This window comes from Cryptomeria japonica, chromosome 3 (assembly GCF_030272615.1).
Source record: "Cryptomeria japonica chromosome 3, Sugi_1.0, whole genome shotgun sequence".
Lineage (NCBI taxonomy): Eukaryota > Viridiplantae > Streptophyta > Pinopsida > Cupressales > Cupressaceae > Cryptomeria > Cryptomeria japonica.
The window spans coordinates 385,866,967-385,884,128 of NC_081407.1; the positions used below are offsets into that span (position 1 = coordinate 385,866,967).

The 17,162-nt window shown below is 38.2% G+C and overlaps 1 protein-coding gene across 1 annotated transcript in view; it reads right to left on the reverse strand.

The window, feature by feature from the left end:
* Positions 1 to 2,092: 2,092 nt before the first annotated feature.
* Positions 2,093 to 17,162, reverse strand: part of LOC131044708 (uncharacterized) — a 32,420-nt gene continuing 17,350 nt past the window's right edge. The window contains exons 2-6 of the mRNA XM_057978097.2: positions 4,044 to 4,157; positions 3,588 to 3,668; positions 3,280 to 3,452; positions 2,644 to 2,740; positions 2,093 to 2,560 (exon numbers count right to left, since the gene is read on the reverse strand). Of these exons, the coding sequence (XP_057834080.2) occupies positions 2,453 to 2,560; positions 2,644 to 2,740; positions 3,280 to 3,452; positions 3,588 to 3,668; positions 4,044 to 4,157 (573 nt within the window). The 3' untranslated portion in view covers positions 2,093 to 2,452. The remainder of the gene's footprint in view (positions 2,561 to 2,643; positions 2,741 to 3,279; positions 3,453 to 3,587; positions 3,669 to 4,043; positions 4,158 to 17,162) is intronic.

Below are 17,162 nucleotides of genomic sequence, written 5' to 3' on the forward strand. Positions count from 1 at the left end.
ATGACATTGAGGAGGATGAGGATGAGGATGAGGATTCATTGCCAGTGCCAGAAGCAAGTGGAGACATAGCTTCATCTAGGATGGAGGATGAGTCTCAGTCAGCCATACCGAGCGAGGAGGCACAGTCATGCCACGGCAGACTTATACGACTAGACCCTCTAGTTCTACCTCTCCCCAAGTTTTTGCTAGAGCTGGGAAGAGAAAGTTGTAATTGTAATTTGTAATGATGTATTTACTTCTGTTTTTACAAAAACTATTTAGTAATTTACTATTTTGCTTCCAGGCTTCCAGCCATCAGCATTCTTCAAGAAGATGCGATTTTGTAGACACTTTGCATTTAAATTTATCTAGAATCAGCTTGTTTCTTTTGTGTTATCATTTATTGACTCATTGGATGCATCTTCTCATTAAATTTTGCAAAAAAAATGCATTTTTTACTAAGTTTAAGCGTGCTTTTAAGTTGCTGAGTTTTTCACTGAGTTTTTCCGAGTTTTCCCCGAGTTTTTTTCTCGAGGGCTTGGCGAGTCGAGCCGAGTTGCGAGTAGTCCAACTATGGTTAGAACTGACATATGCAGTTATACGTATATGAAATTTATCAAACACTTATGCACTATTGCTAAGGTGTGGGGGGCCACAAAAATAAATAATTTTGTTTTTAAGCAAGAGCTTTTTTTTAATTTTTAAATGTGTTGAGAAAAGGGGGATGGCTAGCTGACTTTGGGCCGGTTAGGGGATGTCACAAGTGTCCCCAACTACTATGGGGATGGGGGGATGTGACCTTTGAGAATCATTGCTATCCCCAAATTTCCAGGAAGTTTCCTAGGAAATTACAATTTTTGGGGACAAGAGGGGGAGGGGGGCATCCCTTGGTCATCCCTGTGTCCCCGAAATGTCCCCAGTACGGGGACAGGGGATTTTGGCCCAAGGACATGTCTGTGGGTAACCTTGCAAAATTCATGAAGCATTTGTAATTTGCTAGATTCTGTGTATTTGGAGAAAAACTAAGTGCTCCTCACTCAAATTTCCTCATCTTCGATATTTGGAATTTGGGAGTTGCAGATTGAATATGAGTAGCCTCTAGTTATTTGCCGTTTTTGTCGTACTATGTACCATGCATCCACAACTTGTTTGAAAAATAAGAAACACCATTTTGTTTGGAAGAAAAAGGAACAAATGCCAGCTTCTATCGAGGAGTCCATTAGGAGGTTTAGAAAGAAGATTATAAAAGGAATTCCCCTATAGACTATTTGTTGATGGACATCTCTTTAAAACCTTTGGGATTGGAAGAAGGATCAGCCAGTGATCTTCTGATTTCTCCTTGTCTCAAGAAAACAAAAATGGAGAATGATCCTTGCACCGTGATATGCAAAAATCTCTGGAACAATTTTTCAAACCACCCTGACTTTGGGTTGGTTGGTTTTGTAAGGTTTTGCAATGCTTTGCCTTTTGTAGTCTCTTAGTTGTTCCTCTTGGTTGTTCTTTGGTGTTCGGTGGTGGTTCATGTTATATTCTTCTCTTTGTACAAGGTTCTAGGCCCCTCTCAAAACCCTGCTTACCTAATAAAAAACAGTACATCCTTTTTGTACCCTTTAATCTGAGCTATAGAGCCTATTCTCCTATAAAGGTCATCCTCATACTATTCATCTGACATATGATGAAATTATACCTAAACTAATCAAAGCAAATCCAAACTTCATATATATGTAGTTTGTCTTGTCTTGATGTAGTCTTTAACTACCTTATAAAATGATATAAATATTTATCCGATATAATTAGTTCTCAGACTGTTTATTTTTTACTCTTGTATATAGGGGAAAAATACAGAATGATGTGACAACTTCAACAAGGCAAACGTGTTACATCTAAAGGTACAATGAAACTACAAAAAGCATAGGACCACCTTAAACATTGATAAACTCTTATTGGTGTACACATCTGAGAAAAACAGCATAAGATTTGCTGTGGATAGAATTTATACTGCCCTAACAAATACAATGACTAAAAAAATTCTCTTTCATGACACTACCAACAAAATATGCAAATAAAATATGAAAATTAATTCTTCAACCACAAAAGTAGTTGCCTGACAATATCAGAAAAGAGCAGATTCACTTTAAAAGTTTAAATTGAAACAACAGTTGAAAGCATCAATCGTGGTCATATAGCATTCGCTTTCCTCCTTGTGACAAGAAGTGAACAAAAGAATGAACTCCCGTATCATTTTGTAAATATTAAAATCATTGTAAACTAAAACTGCATGCTATGCACTCTAGCTACAAAATCCCTTCAAAATCTAATTTTCAAATAAAAAGTTCTTCCAATCATCTTCTCTTATAGAGAAATGTTCTTGTTTCATAATATATGCTGCCCTGACAAAGAAACCTGGATACAAACTAACATGAATTTTCAAGTCTACAAAAACTCCTTTGCTACTTATGTATATGGTATAACTTTATGGAGAATCTTCATCACCGTCAACAGATAGAGCAAAGGCACCAATGACAACTTCAAAAGTTTCTGAATTGACTTTATCCACATATTTCATCTCAAACTCACCTTCCTGTTATGCATTGAAACATCAGTATCTTTTAAACTTCATTTATAATTTCAGAAGTGAATTGCAGATAGTTTAGTTGACAATACCATCTTTCCAGTTGAAGTTCCAAGAGGACAAGCAGAAGAATACTCAAAACTAGTCCCAGAAAGTATAACTGGCTGCTCTCCAATAACCCCAATGCCCCTGAAACAATATAAACCAAAACTTTAAGCATGTACAAAGCAACACAGAGAGAGTGAGAGAGTGCTAGCCGTAGTGTAAAATCTTCAACAAGTATGTTAGTGGCATTTTAAAATTTAATGCAATTTCTTGCAACTTCATTATCAATCCACCCAATTAACAGCAACAATGATAGATTCTGAATATAAATCTCTCTTGGGCACATGTCTTCCATCCAAGCTTCATTGGCATGAGCTACGTTACCAAGTTTTCAAACAGTTTGTTTTGAACTTACAAAAACTAGATTTTTAGTCCATGGCAATTACCTCCAATCACAGCTGTGTTCCACCAGCCACAATTTCAAACAAAAAAGAAAAAAGGAAACCATTTGAAACTAGAGATCTCTTGCAAGACTCTGCAGATAAAATCTTGTGCATCTGGGAATGTTTAGAGGCAAAAGCTCTATTGCTGAATAATAGTTGAATTCAAGTTACTTCTGTAACAGAAGTAATCAAAGGTAAGCAAGAAGAACATTCATTACCCACGATAAGAATAAAACCTACCGTATATGTTCAGTTTTGCCATTTGCATCTGTAATAGCCCAATGCCTACGAAGTAGCTGGACTGGTCGATCAGATATATTGCTGATTCTTATACGATAAGCAAAAAAATATTGTCCCTTCAATGGCTGGCTCCGTCCTCTTACGTATACGCTCCTAACTTGAATTCTGATTCCCTGTCATGAAAGCCAATTTCTATCCTTAACAAAACATTCTAAAACTAATATGTAAATCTGATTCTGCAGCTCAGTCCAATAAACTTCCATGTCTAAAATAGCGATTACAAACATAACTAAAGCTCAAGCACTTACAAATGTAGTGGTATCACTTAAGCACTTCAGAAATGCATCAGGAGCAATAAGCTGAAGCTCGTTTCTGTATTTTGTAGCATCCTGTCAATAGTTTCGTTGTCAGCAAGGATGATAGAGGCTAATATCAGCTGTTAAATCTCTAGATTAACTTAGAATAATTTGCTTCAAACATTTTAAATACAACTTGTATTTGAAGCACTACCAAGCTTGTTCATACAAAATTGGATTTCTCAAGCTAGCCCTCAAGGGCTATCTCTAGCCACTCTATTACTGACTCGACAACTTTAAAACCATTTTATTTTTTTAACAAGCAGCATTCTTCAAATTTCTGGAATAAAAACCAATAACTAGATACTTTGATGCTTTCCATTTGGCATGGCATTAACCAGAAATAAAGTACAGAACTGTATTTTTTTTAGGAATGTAGTTTACAGTACACACAGCTAAGAAAATTACTTCAAACCTCTCCTCAGAAATAGCCTTTTTCAACAAACTCTGTAAACAAAGAGCTGGTTCCTCTTCTTCCATCGAATTTAGAGCATCTCGTAAACGAGCAGCTTCTTTGTAATCCTGAACAACATGCAGTAAGATGATCAAAAAAGTTTTAATAAGTTCTTAAACACAAGTTGACTATTGAATCCTCTAAGAAAAGGCAACTTTGACCAATCAATGTGCATGGATGCCAGATCAAAAATTTCAGTGAAATTGCACATCATTTCGTATGCCAGTAAAAAGTTGGGTCTTTTACTTTGCTACAGCTTGCAAAAAGGAATCTACATAAGTAGCATGGAACCCAATAAAAGCAACAGATAAACTATTTTTCTGCAGGGAATAAATGAAAAAACTAAACTTAAATTACCATTATATCACATTAGAGGAAGACAGAAATCAACAAGAATATTGAAAGAAGAATTTCTCCCACAAGTACAAAGGACAACTCATAGCAAGCACCAACACTTCTGACTCCATGACATCGTCCATTCTCTATTTTTATTTATAGAAATGGGTTAATATTCATCCTTCAGCCCATAATTTTGAGATTTGATGAGTTGATCTGTAAACCTCTAGATTATTTACCCTAGATTTACATCAACAATGGATTCTTAGGCTAGCTGTATGTCCACAACTCTCCGCAATGCTGTCTTTGACAGTTTATTAACTTGAAGCAGCATAAATAACAAAAGGAAAAATGAAAAAACAAGGCACGCAGCACACAATTAACACATGACACAAATCTTTGGCTGGAAAAAACTCATATGGGTGAAAAACTCCATGAAGGGTGTGCTACAAGTATCCCATTCACTAATTTTATGCCAGTAAATGGAGATCATACCAATTAAATGCTTTTAATGAAATTGTTTTACAATCCCACCAAACTCCTCTGCCTTGACTTTTGCTCTTGCTACACACAAGAACCCTATAAACTTCTTGTATTCTTTGAATCAATCATTAGAGTGTCTTTTCCAAGCCAACTGACTCTCAAATGACTTATCGATTGCCTATTAATCCTTCTCCAACCACTCACAAAGAGAAGATTGATGGTTGCCTAGAAGAACAACAGCCATCCATTTGCAATTGTGTCTGCCAAAATGCCCACACAAGAATCCCAAATGTCCATCATCCCAGCCCTAACAACCATAGTTGGACTACTCGCGACTCGGCTCAACTTGGCTCGACTCACCAAGCCCCTGAGAAAAAAACTCGAGAAAAACTCAGCAACGTAAAAACACGCTTAATTTTAATAAAAAATGCATTTTTTTTGCAAAATTTAATGAGAAGATGAATCCAATGAGTCAATAAATGATAACACAAAAGAAACAAGCTGATTCTAGATATATTTAAATGCAAAGTGTCTACAAAATCGCATCCTCATGAGGAATGCTGATGGCTGGAAGCAAAATAGTAAATAGTTTTTGTAAAACCAAAAGTAAATACATCATTACAAATTACGATTACAACTTCCTCTTCCCAGCTCTAGCTAAAACTAGGGGAGAGGTAAAACTAGAGGGTCTAGTCCTAGAAGTCTGCAGTGGGCGTGACTGTGCCTCCTCGCTCGGTATGGTTGGCTCATCCTCCATCCTGGATGAAGCTATGTCTCCACCTGCTTGTGGCACTGGCAATGACTCCTCATCCTCATCCTCTTTCTCCTCAATGTCATCCAGCGTGAAACCAAATCCACCCCCCTCCTCCTCCATAGATTGCCTCTCCAAATCAGTGTTGTCATCCTCAAAAAACAATGGAGGCTGCTCCTGTGACGTCCAATCACTGTAAGGATCTATATCATCCAAGTCAAGTGGACCACATGCTACTTCCTCTACCTTCCTTACGCGCAATCGAAGATTATATTGCACAAAGACAAGGCCATTGAGGTGTTTTTGAGCTAGCTTGCTCCTCTTCTTCGTGTCGATGGCTTCAAACAAGCTCTAATTGTGCTCACAACTGGATGAAATACAAGGTTGACATAAAATTCTAAGGGCAAATTTTTTGAGAGTAGCACCCCTCGCCGAGGTCTGAGGGTGAGAAAAAGAGGGGTAGAGAGATAGGTCTAGATCTTGGTGGAGATCTACAAACGCGCAATATTTGAAATTTCATCATTCATACTCATAGTTTCAAACTTTCAACTCTAAAATGTATAATACCGAGATTTCTTCAATGCTAATTATGTTGTTACATGAAGCCTAATCAGACTCGAAGGTTAAATTTTCCCTACTTCAATCAACGCAGTTTCCCCCTATATTTTTCGACGGGGGTTTGGGGGCAGCCCCCCTTGCGCGCTCCCTTGACCCCGCAAGGGGCGATGCCCCTTGACCCCAACTTGAAATAAAATATAAAAAAGGAAAAAGACATATTGAAATGCCGCTTATACTTAAATGTTATATTTCATGTGTATATTCTAATGAAGAGAATGAAACTGACCTGAAAAAACAAAAATTGATAATTTTTTGACATGTTTGGGCCTCTTTTTTTAGTCTGGCCGAGTTTTTTAAAGAAACTCGCCGAGTTTTTGCTGCGAGTTGAAGTCATAAAAACTCGCAGAGCTCAAAAACTCGGCGAGTTTTTGAAGCTCACCGAGTAAACTGCGAGTGTTCCATCTATGCTAACAACCACCAACAAGAAATATGAAATGTGGCCCGCCATAAGAAATGCAGTTCCATGAGGAAATGAACACCCTACCAAAAGGCAAACTGGATGCTTCTGTAACTATTATAGAACTAAAATAATTAGGCACAGCCAAAACAAAGTAAATGACTGCCAACAATGGACAAACAGCCTTCTTCACAACCTTCTGCCCTAATGACAACAGTAGATTTAGGTTGCAGATCTTGCATTTTCTTGAAATGTTCAACATGCTCTTCCCTTGCATCAAATGATGGCCTAGAGCATCAAAAACACTTGATAGAAATACCTAATTCTGGGGTGCTCCTATATGTGACTACATATTGCAAGTGCATTTTAAAGCTTGATGGATCAAATGTGAGTACACCATTGAGTCCAATGCATTTAAAAAAGCCAATGCTGTCTTTTGTTTTGTCCAAAATCAGACAAAGGAGGTGTAGCGTCCTAAAATTGCGACACTTGCAATTTCGACCGCATTTGGGTCTTCACGATGGCGACACAATACTGAACCTGAATGGAGACCCCGAAACTTGCTCACGACACCAAAAAATTGCATTTTCAAGCACCCTGGCCTGAACCTCCTTTGCACCCTGCTGTCCCGGGAGGTGGGACCAGAGCGCCCAGCGCCCTGGTCCTTCAGGACCAGGGCGCCCAGCACCCTGGTCCCTGGCCCTATTTTGGGCGCGGTCTCCTATGGGACTTCGGGTCTTTTTAGTTTGCAAATTGGAAATTATCTTTCCTGGTCGGCCTAAGGTCGGGAAAATCAGTCTTTTAACCCTAATTGGCAAGTATATAAACTACATTTTCCTCTCCCATTTGGGTAAGGAGGAGGACATATGTGTACAAGCGTGGAAACTATACTCAAGCATTCAAGCATTCAAGCATTCCTTCAAGCAATTGATCATTTCAAGTCTCCATTCAAGGCTAAGTGTTGCATTCAAGACAAGGATTCAACCATTGAAGAGGAGATCACTTACAACATACAACATCTATACCTTCGCACATAAGGATACAAACATCCTTACAACAAGGTATTAGTACTTGTTTTACATTACAGACATTTACATTTACAGCATTGCTCATTTCTTGGTTAATTCCAAAACCGGGGTTTGACCTAAAGGCAAACCCCTAATCCCTAACCCCCCAATCGTCTTCGCTTTTCTGTGTGTAGGTTGCAGGTACGCGGCTGAAATTGAAGATCTGGAATCCTTGTGCAGAGACGAACAGATCCCCCTTCGTTTCGCGGATTTTTCGGAGGACCGTGGCGCTCGGGCACCATCGTCCCGACAACTTTTGCTCAAATTTGCAGGACAGCGCCGTATCGACATTTTACTGCTAATTCCAGGTCCGCAGCTTCATCCTATATCCCTATCTCAGTTTATAAGCGAATCTTTGTCACTTTCTATGCATTCCTAGCTTAATTCTTCTATCAACATTCTTTACAAAAGAGGGTAGCCTTGCTGTCTTAACCCTTGAAACGCATTTAGCATCCAATCTTGCATTGTGTGAGATTGGATCTTGTGGGTTTCAACCCCTCTTTTGAATGTAAAGTCTCTCCCCTAAGTGAAAACCATCAACCCTAGTGAATCTCCCTTCTCTCTCCTTGGAGTTGGAAGAGGGGAGAGCGACTAGGGTTCGATCGCGATTTTCCGCTTTACATTTTGGTGAACCCGACGTGAACATCCTTTCTGATTATTCATGGTTAGATCTGAAAATTGGATTCCTTGATTACATTTCCATGTTTGATCTTTTGCAAATTTTAGAGGTTGATTGCATAAAAACCCTAAATTTTCTTTTTAGTAATTGAACTTGTGAAATGTCTAAATGTTAATGCTTGTTTCAGATCTGCCCTTCTATTACAAATTATCAATTCATATCTATGCTTTAATTTTGAAAATTAAGTGGTTAAGTGTCAAAACCCTAATTTTTAAAACCCTCTTGATTCAACCTTTGTCCGACAATTTCACTGATCAAAACATCTCCAAATCAGCTGTAACTTTGGATTCCGCAATAAAATCACAATATCTTTCATCCCTGAAAATTTGGAAAAAAGTTGCGAGGACCGTGTGCACTCCGAGCGCCATCGTCCCCGACATTTTTTCCGAAATTTCGGGAGCTAGATCTTACTGTATTTTCCTGCTAAAATCCAGAATTTTGGCTGATTTTATCAAATCTAACACTTTCAAAATTACAGTCAAAGTTGGTCTTGTGATTGCTTGGATTAAGGCTTCTAAACATTCAAAAATCATTGAAATTGAAATTTTGTGTCAAAATTGTGTTCTTACTGTCCTAAATCTGAAAAGTGTGTTTGCATTCATTCGAAATTTCAGTGCTTTATTCAAATTCTTACAATTTGTGACTTTTGAAATTAAGTGCTTAATTACAACAACTTTAATTTCCGCTTTCAAAATTGAATTTTGCGTGAAATTGAGTCAATTTTTAAATTTCAAAATTTGCATTGCTCTTGACATTCCCTCTAAAATCATAAAATTCAAAATTTCAGTTTCCCTCTCTTTTTCAAAATTCAAATTTTGCATTTTTCGACAATCTTGGTAGGGTTCAATTTCGAGATTGCAACTTTAATTTGGCCTATCTACAGATCGTAAAGCCACTCAATTTTTTCAGATTAGCTCTAAAATCATCATAACTTTCATCCCTGCAAATTTCGAAAAAAGTTGCCGGGACCGTGTGCACTCCGAAGCGCCACAGTCCCTGACATTTTTTCTGAAATTTCGGGAGATTGTCCTGATTGTATTTAACAGCTTAAATCCAGAAGATTGGCTGATTTTACTGAAAATTGTTACCTCTAAAATCAAAATTTTCTCTCCCTCTCTAGTGCATGAGTTTTACAACAATAAGCCCTACTTACACTATTCCCGTTAGACGAAGCCGTAGAATTAAGTCTTTCCGAGGTTTAATTACCGAGGAGATGGAACCTAATTTGAATAGCCTTTTTAACGAGGACATGGGTAATTCCTCTAATCCTCCTAATGATGAAGAAGCTCTCCATGAGGTTTCTGAAGAACAAATTTCGAAATTGGATAACCAATTTGACGATTTTCGACAATGGATGTCTCAAGAATACCCCGATAGTCAAGCTCTTCCTTTAATTGAGGGTCTAAAACGTATGCTTCAAAGTGATAAGAATGGAATTGATATTTTGCGTGGTATTGCACACATTGTGGATTCGAATGTGATGCCTATGAAGAGTTGTGCTGAAAATTTGGGTTATACACAACCTCCTACTCAAGTCAATCATTCTATTCCTTTGATGACTTCTATTGCTAGCATACCTACCTTTACATCAAACATAATGGCTACTTCTACACAAGACATTCCTCCTGTGATCACCAGTCAGGGGGGCAATCCTTCCTTTTCAATTAACCCTCTTCCTTCATTCAATCCGATTTCTTCATTCACTCCTTCAATGAGTGTCCCTATTATATCTCCACAAATGAACATGACGCAAGGGGGCAATTCATTCAATCATTCCATTCCTCCTTGTAGTGTTCCTCCTGTCCAATCATCTCCTATGACTAATTATCATAGGGTTCCACCACCTTACTCTTTACCTTATTTCAATAACATAACACCTCCATCTCAATCTAACACATCTAATATGAACTCTTCGACTGAAGCGACCATTAACAATCTTGCACAAACTGTCTCTTCTTTACAGCAACAAATTGCCTCTATGAATCAATCTAAGTTTAGTGTGCCCACATTTGATGTTGTGAGCCCACTTTCTCTTGACATTGTTCGAGCTATCCCTCCTAAACATGTTGAAATCCCGCATTTGGAGCTTTATAATGGTAAAGGTGATCCTCTAACACATGTTAAGACTTTTCAAACAATATGTACTGATTTTGCTTATGACCAAAGGTTGCTTGCAAAACTGTTCACTAGAACATTAAGAGACAAAGCCCTACAATGGTATTGCTCGTTGCCTTCCTATTCTATTACTTCTTTCGAACAACTTGCAAATGCTTTCATTCAACAATTTCAAAACAATATAAGTCCTAAAGTTACTTTGATTGATTTAATGCATTGTAAACAAGGTGTTAAAGAAAAAGTGACTGATTTCATTGGTAGATATAAGCATTTGTATGCTCAAATTTCTTTTCCAGTGCCTGACAATGATATTCAAAGAATCTTTATTTCTAATTTACAAAAAGATATTCGAGACAAACTTCTGTTTTCTGAGTTTACTTCTTTCCAACAATTGTGTGCAACTCTTCACAATTATCAACTGACTGTGAGTCAAATGGAACAATCACATCCTATGGCTCCGAGTGATAAGGGTGATAGCAGTCAACAACCATTTGGGAAGTTTAAACCGAATAGAGATTCCATCAAATTCAATGAAAACATCATCAACAACAATGTGAATGCAGCATCAGGTGTGCCTCCTATTTCTAAATTTTTCAAGAAAGAAAGAAAGTATACTCCTTTGAATGAATCATTGCATAGTATTATAAATAAGTTATTGGAACAAAATGTGCTTACTCTTCCTCCTATAAGACAAATTGATCCTGCAAAGATTACTTCACCTTATTTTGATAACAAATCTTTTTGTCAATTTCATTGTCAGCCTGGGCATGATACTAAAAAATGTTTTTCTTTAAAGGGTAAAATTCAAGATTTGATTGATAATAATACTATTTCTGTTTCTGGAGTGAATGATAAAGGCAATACATCTGTAGCTCCTCCTAATCAAAATCTTCAGATTTTCACTGATCCATTACCTTCTCATACCTCTAATGCGATTGAGACTAATGATTCCTCTCTTTCATCTGATGGTCTTGTGTCTATGACTCCAAATGTGATTAACTTTGTAGAGCAGCAAGAAAACCCTAAAGAACCTTCCATCACATTTGATTCCAGTGAAACCATTAGGGCACCTGATGGTCCTTTATACATAGTTGCAAAAGTCAAGAATACACCTTGCCGTGGAGTGCTTATTGATCCTTCGTGCATGGTTAATGTTATTACTAAAGAATTTCTTTTTACTTTGCAATTGAATCAAGTGATATATGACAAAACAGATGTGATTGTGAAACTATTTGATGCATTTTCTTCTCCTGCAATTGGTTCTATTACATTGCCTATTGAGGTCCATAACAAATCCCTTGATGTGAACTTTGCTATTATTCCTTCATCCGAACAATTTCGTGTGAAGCTTGGTTATCCTTGGCTATCTTCCATGAAAGCTATTGCTTCTCCTATTCACAAGTGTTTGAAATTTCCCCATAATGGTGAAGTTGTTACTGTCAATCATAGTCTCTTTAAACCAGCTGAAAGAACCTCTGGTGTTCCTATTGATTATTTTTGGCCTAAACAATTCCAATCTCTTCCTCCGCGAAGTGATCATCTTTTTAAATCTTATCAAAAGTGGAAAACAGATATGATCCTATCTCTAAGTGAACCTAGAACACCCAAACTTGACATTCCTATCATTCTTGAGAAGGAAGTTCTTCCTTTGAAAGATAAAACTAATGTCTTTCCTCAAGACGATTCCCAACCTGTCCCCATGGATGTGACTATGCCTATGCCTAATAAACTTCCTAAAAGTAGACCTATCCCTCCTCGTCATGATGGACTTGGTCTTCTCCCTAAACCAAATATTCCTCCTTTGTATGGAGCAGTTCCTCCTCCTTCCTTCTATAGAGAGAAGAGACCTTCTTCTTCTCCTATTATCCAGCCTAAGAGACCACAACCTAAACACCCAAGTGATAAGGATGAGAACATTCCTCCTCCTCAATCTTCTTCACTTCCTACTACGACTAGACGAAATCGTTCTGCACGTGAACGCCGACGAAAGCGTCGTCTTAGAGCTCAGGCAACTGCTTCTCAAACTTTACAATCTCCAAAAACACCTTCAACAAGCATTATTCCATTTTCTCCAAAATCTCCAAAACATAAGATGCATGATGGTCTTGATCCTGTGCGAATTAAAGACCCTATTTTTATAAATCTTGATGATGCTATAGATGAAAATGTTATTCATGATGAAAATGTTACTCCTCTTGCTTCTGATAGTGAATATGAACTTGTTGATATTGATAACCATTTATCTAATGAATTTTCTAAAGCACTTATCCTAGCTCCTAGACAAGAACAACGTGGCTTGGAACATGAACATAGCCCTTGTTTGGATCTTGTGATAGCTCCATCTGCTGTGTTGAATGTTCCTCCTCTAGCGTGTTCCCTGCCTTCCCGAAACATTGATCAGCAAGATCGGGGGGTAGATGACGTGCTAGACTAGTTACATTAGCATAGCAGATTCTCTCCTCCTCTCTTGTGTTACTTCTTCTATACGTTATTCTCATTCTTCTATTTGTTGTCCTTGGTGTTGTCTACTTGAGGACGATGCAAAGCATTGAGATCTCTTTTGGTCTCTCTCATGTTGACTCAAAAGACACATGTGTTCCCTTCTTCTAGGTGACCTTCCTTGATTGGGGAATGAAGAACAATTATGCATACATACATATGATATATATACATGAATTATCATACAGCATACTGACCCCGAGGAAAGCGAAGTGACCTCGTGCTTTGTGTTTTGTGTCTATTATCCTTGGGTTTATCTCACACTTGGGGGCTAAATCCTTGCGATAACGTGCTCCTTTCCTTTCTCATTTCTTATGTGTATCACTACGTTAAAACAATCACCCCCGTTGAGGCGTGTGCGATCGCTTTAACGTAGGGGGGCATACACCCTGTCTATCCCTTCAAGATACATGAAAATTTCTTGGAGAACTCAGCTTTGCCTTGAAAATTTCCGGTATTTCTCTTGCATGACTCATAGTGAGGGAACCTTACTACTGACAGTCATGGTTCTCCCTCGTGATCTTCCCTTTTACTTTGTCAATCGAAGTCGTAAGATCCTTCGTCCACTGGGGGCTTGGTGTGTCTTGCCTCCTTGACGTGGTGAAAGTCTTTCAATATTGTTTCCTTGTACTTTACCGGAAGTATGAGCATACATACTCCCGCTAAAGTGGGGGCTAAATGTAGCGTCCTAAAATTGCGACACTTGCAATTTCGACCGCATTTGGGTCTTCACGATGGCGACGCAATACTGAACCTGAATGGAGACCCCGAAACTTGCTCACGACACCAAAAAACTGCATTTTCAAGCACCCTGGCCTGAACCTCCTTTGCACCCTGCTGTCCCGGGAGGTGGGACCAGAGCGCCCAGCGCCCTGGTCCCTGGCCCTATTTTGGGCCCGGTCTCCTATGGGACTTCGGGTCTTTTTAGTTTGCAAATTGGAAATTATCTTTCCTGGTCGGCCTAAGGTCGGGAAAATCAGTCTTTTAACCCTAATTGGCAAGTATATAAACTACATTTTCCTCTCCCATTTGGGTAAGGAGGAGGACATATGTGTACAAGCGTGGAAACTATACTCAAGCATTCAAGCATTCAAGCATTCCTTCAAGCAATTGATCATTTCAAGTCTCCATTCAAGGCTAAGTGTTGCATTCAAGACAAGGATTCAACCATTGAAGAGGAGATCACTTACAACATACAACATCTATACCTTCGTACATAAGGATACAAACATCCTTACAACAAGGTATTAGTACTTGTTTTACATTACAGACATTTACATTTACAGCATTGCTCATTTCTTGGTTAATTCCAAAACCGGGGTTTGACCTAAAGGCAAACCCCTAATCCCTAACCCCCCAATCGTCTTCGCTTTTCTGTGTGTAGGTTGCAGGTACGCGGCTGAAATTGAAGATCTGGAATCCTTGTGCAGAGACGAACAGATCCCCCTTCGTTTCGCGGATTTTTCGGAGGACCGTGGCGCTCGGGCGCCATCGTCCCGACAATTTTTGCTCAAATTTGCAGGACAGCGCCGTATCGACATTTTACTGCTAATTCCAGGTCCGCAGCTTCATCCTATATCCCTATCTCAGTTTATAAGCGAATCTTTGTCACTTTCTATGCATTCCTAGCTTAATTCTTCTATCAACATTCTTTACAAAAGAGAGTAGCCTTGCTGTCTTAACCCTTGAAACGCATTTAGCATCCAATCTTGCATTGTGTGAGATTGGATCTTGTGGGTTTCAACCCCTCTTTTGAATGTAAAGTCTCTCCCCTAAGTGAAAACCATCAACCCTAGTGAATCTCCCTTCTCTCTCCTTGGAGTTGGAAGAGGGGAGAGCGACTAGGGTTCGATCGCGATTTTCCGCTTTACAGGAGGTCAATCTACAAGGGTTTGAAGGAAAGGTTTTTTGAGGGGTATTTGTAGATAACTCATCATTTGGAGCATTTTGGAGCGAAATTGACCTTGCCATTGCATCTAAAAGACCCACAAACCCATAGATCAATCATCAAATTATCAAAATTGGACACTTTTGCCCCAAGCACTTGGGGAAACTTTCCTTCCATCTTTGTACAATATTCTGCAAAAACTTCCATACACAAGCACTTCTACAAGCATACAAGTTTTCTTTTTTTTTTTGTAGAATTTAAAATAGAAATAAAAAATTTGGCCAACAAGAAGGTAGTGATTGTGCCCTACATAGTCTATACACCTAACATCTTGCAACCTTTTAGCATAGGTTGTAGCTTGTATAAAGGGGTCGCGGCTCTTAGTAAATCACAAACCACTCTTTAAGGGGCTACATCCTCTATAATGGATAGCATAACATATAGGGGCCGTGGACCCATTTATCAACCTTTTGTGGCATGTAAACACCTTAGCTAGACCCCTCACCTCACAATGCCCCCATCACATTTTAAACCCCTATGACAATTTGGCAAACCCACTATTTTCGGTGATAAATTTTCCAACTCAATTGTATTTGGTGGCAATTTTTCTCTAATGTAGCAGCCCTCTACATTTATTTGGTAAACCTCTATATCTAGCAAATGTTTTTAGTTGAACTTTTAAATTTGGAGGTGTTCTACTAAATTTGGTAACATTGGCTAGTTAGTTTTTGAAGGAGCCTGTACCATTGGAGTTTTGTGTTTTGTACTCGATTTGTTGAGAGTCGTGTCTCATGCATATGGGCTCCTTTTCAAGAGCATTTTTATTTAAGCTATTTTTCCAAGTACTTCATGGTGGTACAAGCATTTTCTGATTTTGATGCACGGTTTTTCAAGAAATTGCAAACTCTCACAAGTTTTGCTACACTAATCCCATTTTGGGGCCCTTCAAGGCCTCATATGGGCTCCTTTTTTGGTGCAAGTTTTTTTAAAATTATATAGTTTTTTGAGCTCTACATGGTGGTGGTGTTAATTCATTTTGATTCTACTCTTAATATGTATTTCCAATTTTGAGCCTCTTTTGATACTCATAAAGGCATTGAGATGAAGTCCACTTGGTGATATTTTTTTTGTGGAAATTGCACTTGCCCTTGGAAATGGTATTTGCACTATATATAAAGTGCATAGATCATATTATATTGGGGGATCATTGATTGACTAAATTCAAGGGGATCTTGTAGTTGTGCTTGCATTCCACTTTATTTGTCTTCATCTTTCCTACTTCATCACGGAGAGTAGTTCAATTTTAATTCTAACACCTTGTAACTACTTTGCATGGAAATATAAAATGAACAAATCGCTGAGTGTTAAAGGTTGTGCAGGATAGTTCATTGGCTTGATGATGAACCAAAAGATGACCATGCAAAGACTAAGTGGTTGAATAGTTGTAAGGTATTGGCTATTTGTGCTTATGTCTCTCCTAGGTTGTTGTTTCATAATGAGCACCTTGCTATACCTGTGGTTATGTAGAATACGTTGTCAACTTTATTTGGGCAAACAAATGAAATCTAAGGACATTTGTTGGAAAATGAACTAATAAGTCTCAATCCATGCAATTTTGATGACATACAGGACTCTATACCTAGTTTCACGATGCTTAGAGCACAATTGAAGGATTGTAAAAATTAAAAATTGGATGTACGATTGATATTGTTCTTTCTAAGCTAGGACCTAACTATTCAATCTTTGTGTCTACTTTTTATGCTACAAGGAGTGTTGTGTGGAGTTTAAGATGCTTGCCTTTGAGGATATTGCTATGTCACTTACTAGGGATCAAGATAAGCTTATTCAAATGGGCACCTACAAAATATTCAAAACCACAAGCTTTGCTTGCAAAAGACGAGAAGGTTTTTGGTGGCAAAGAGAAGAAAAGGAATATCCACAACAATCCACAAAGAAGCCCAAATGTGCATATTGCAAGAAATTGAGACATGAGGAACATCAATGTGATTCAAAACATATTGGTGACTTGAAAAAAAATATTCTAATGAAGAATCAAATCAAGCTGTCTTCAACTATGTTAGGAGGTTCTTCTTATACACAATCAGAGAAAAAGAGAGGAAATGCACTCGTCGAAGTTGCAGATTCTAAATCAGGGAGATGGATCCTTGATTCTTGAGCTTCACATCATATGGCTTCATCACCAAGTATGTTTTCTTCATTCTAGAATTGTTATACACCAC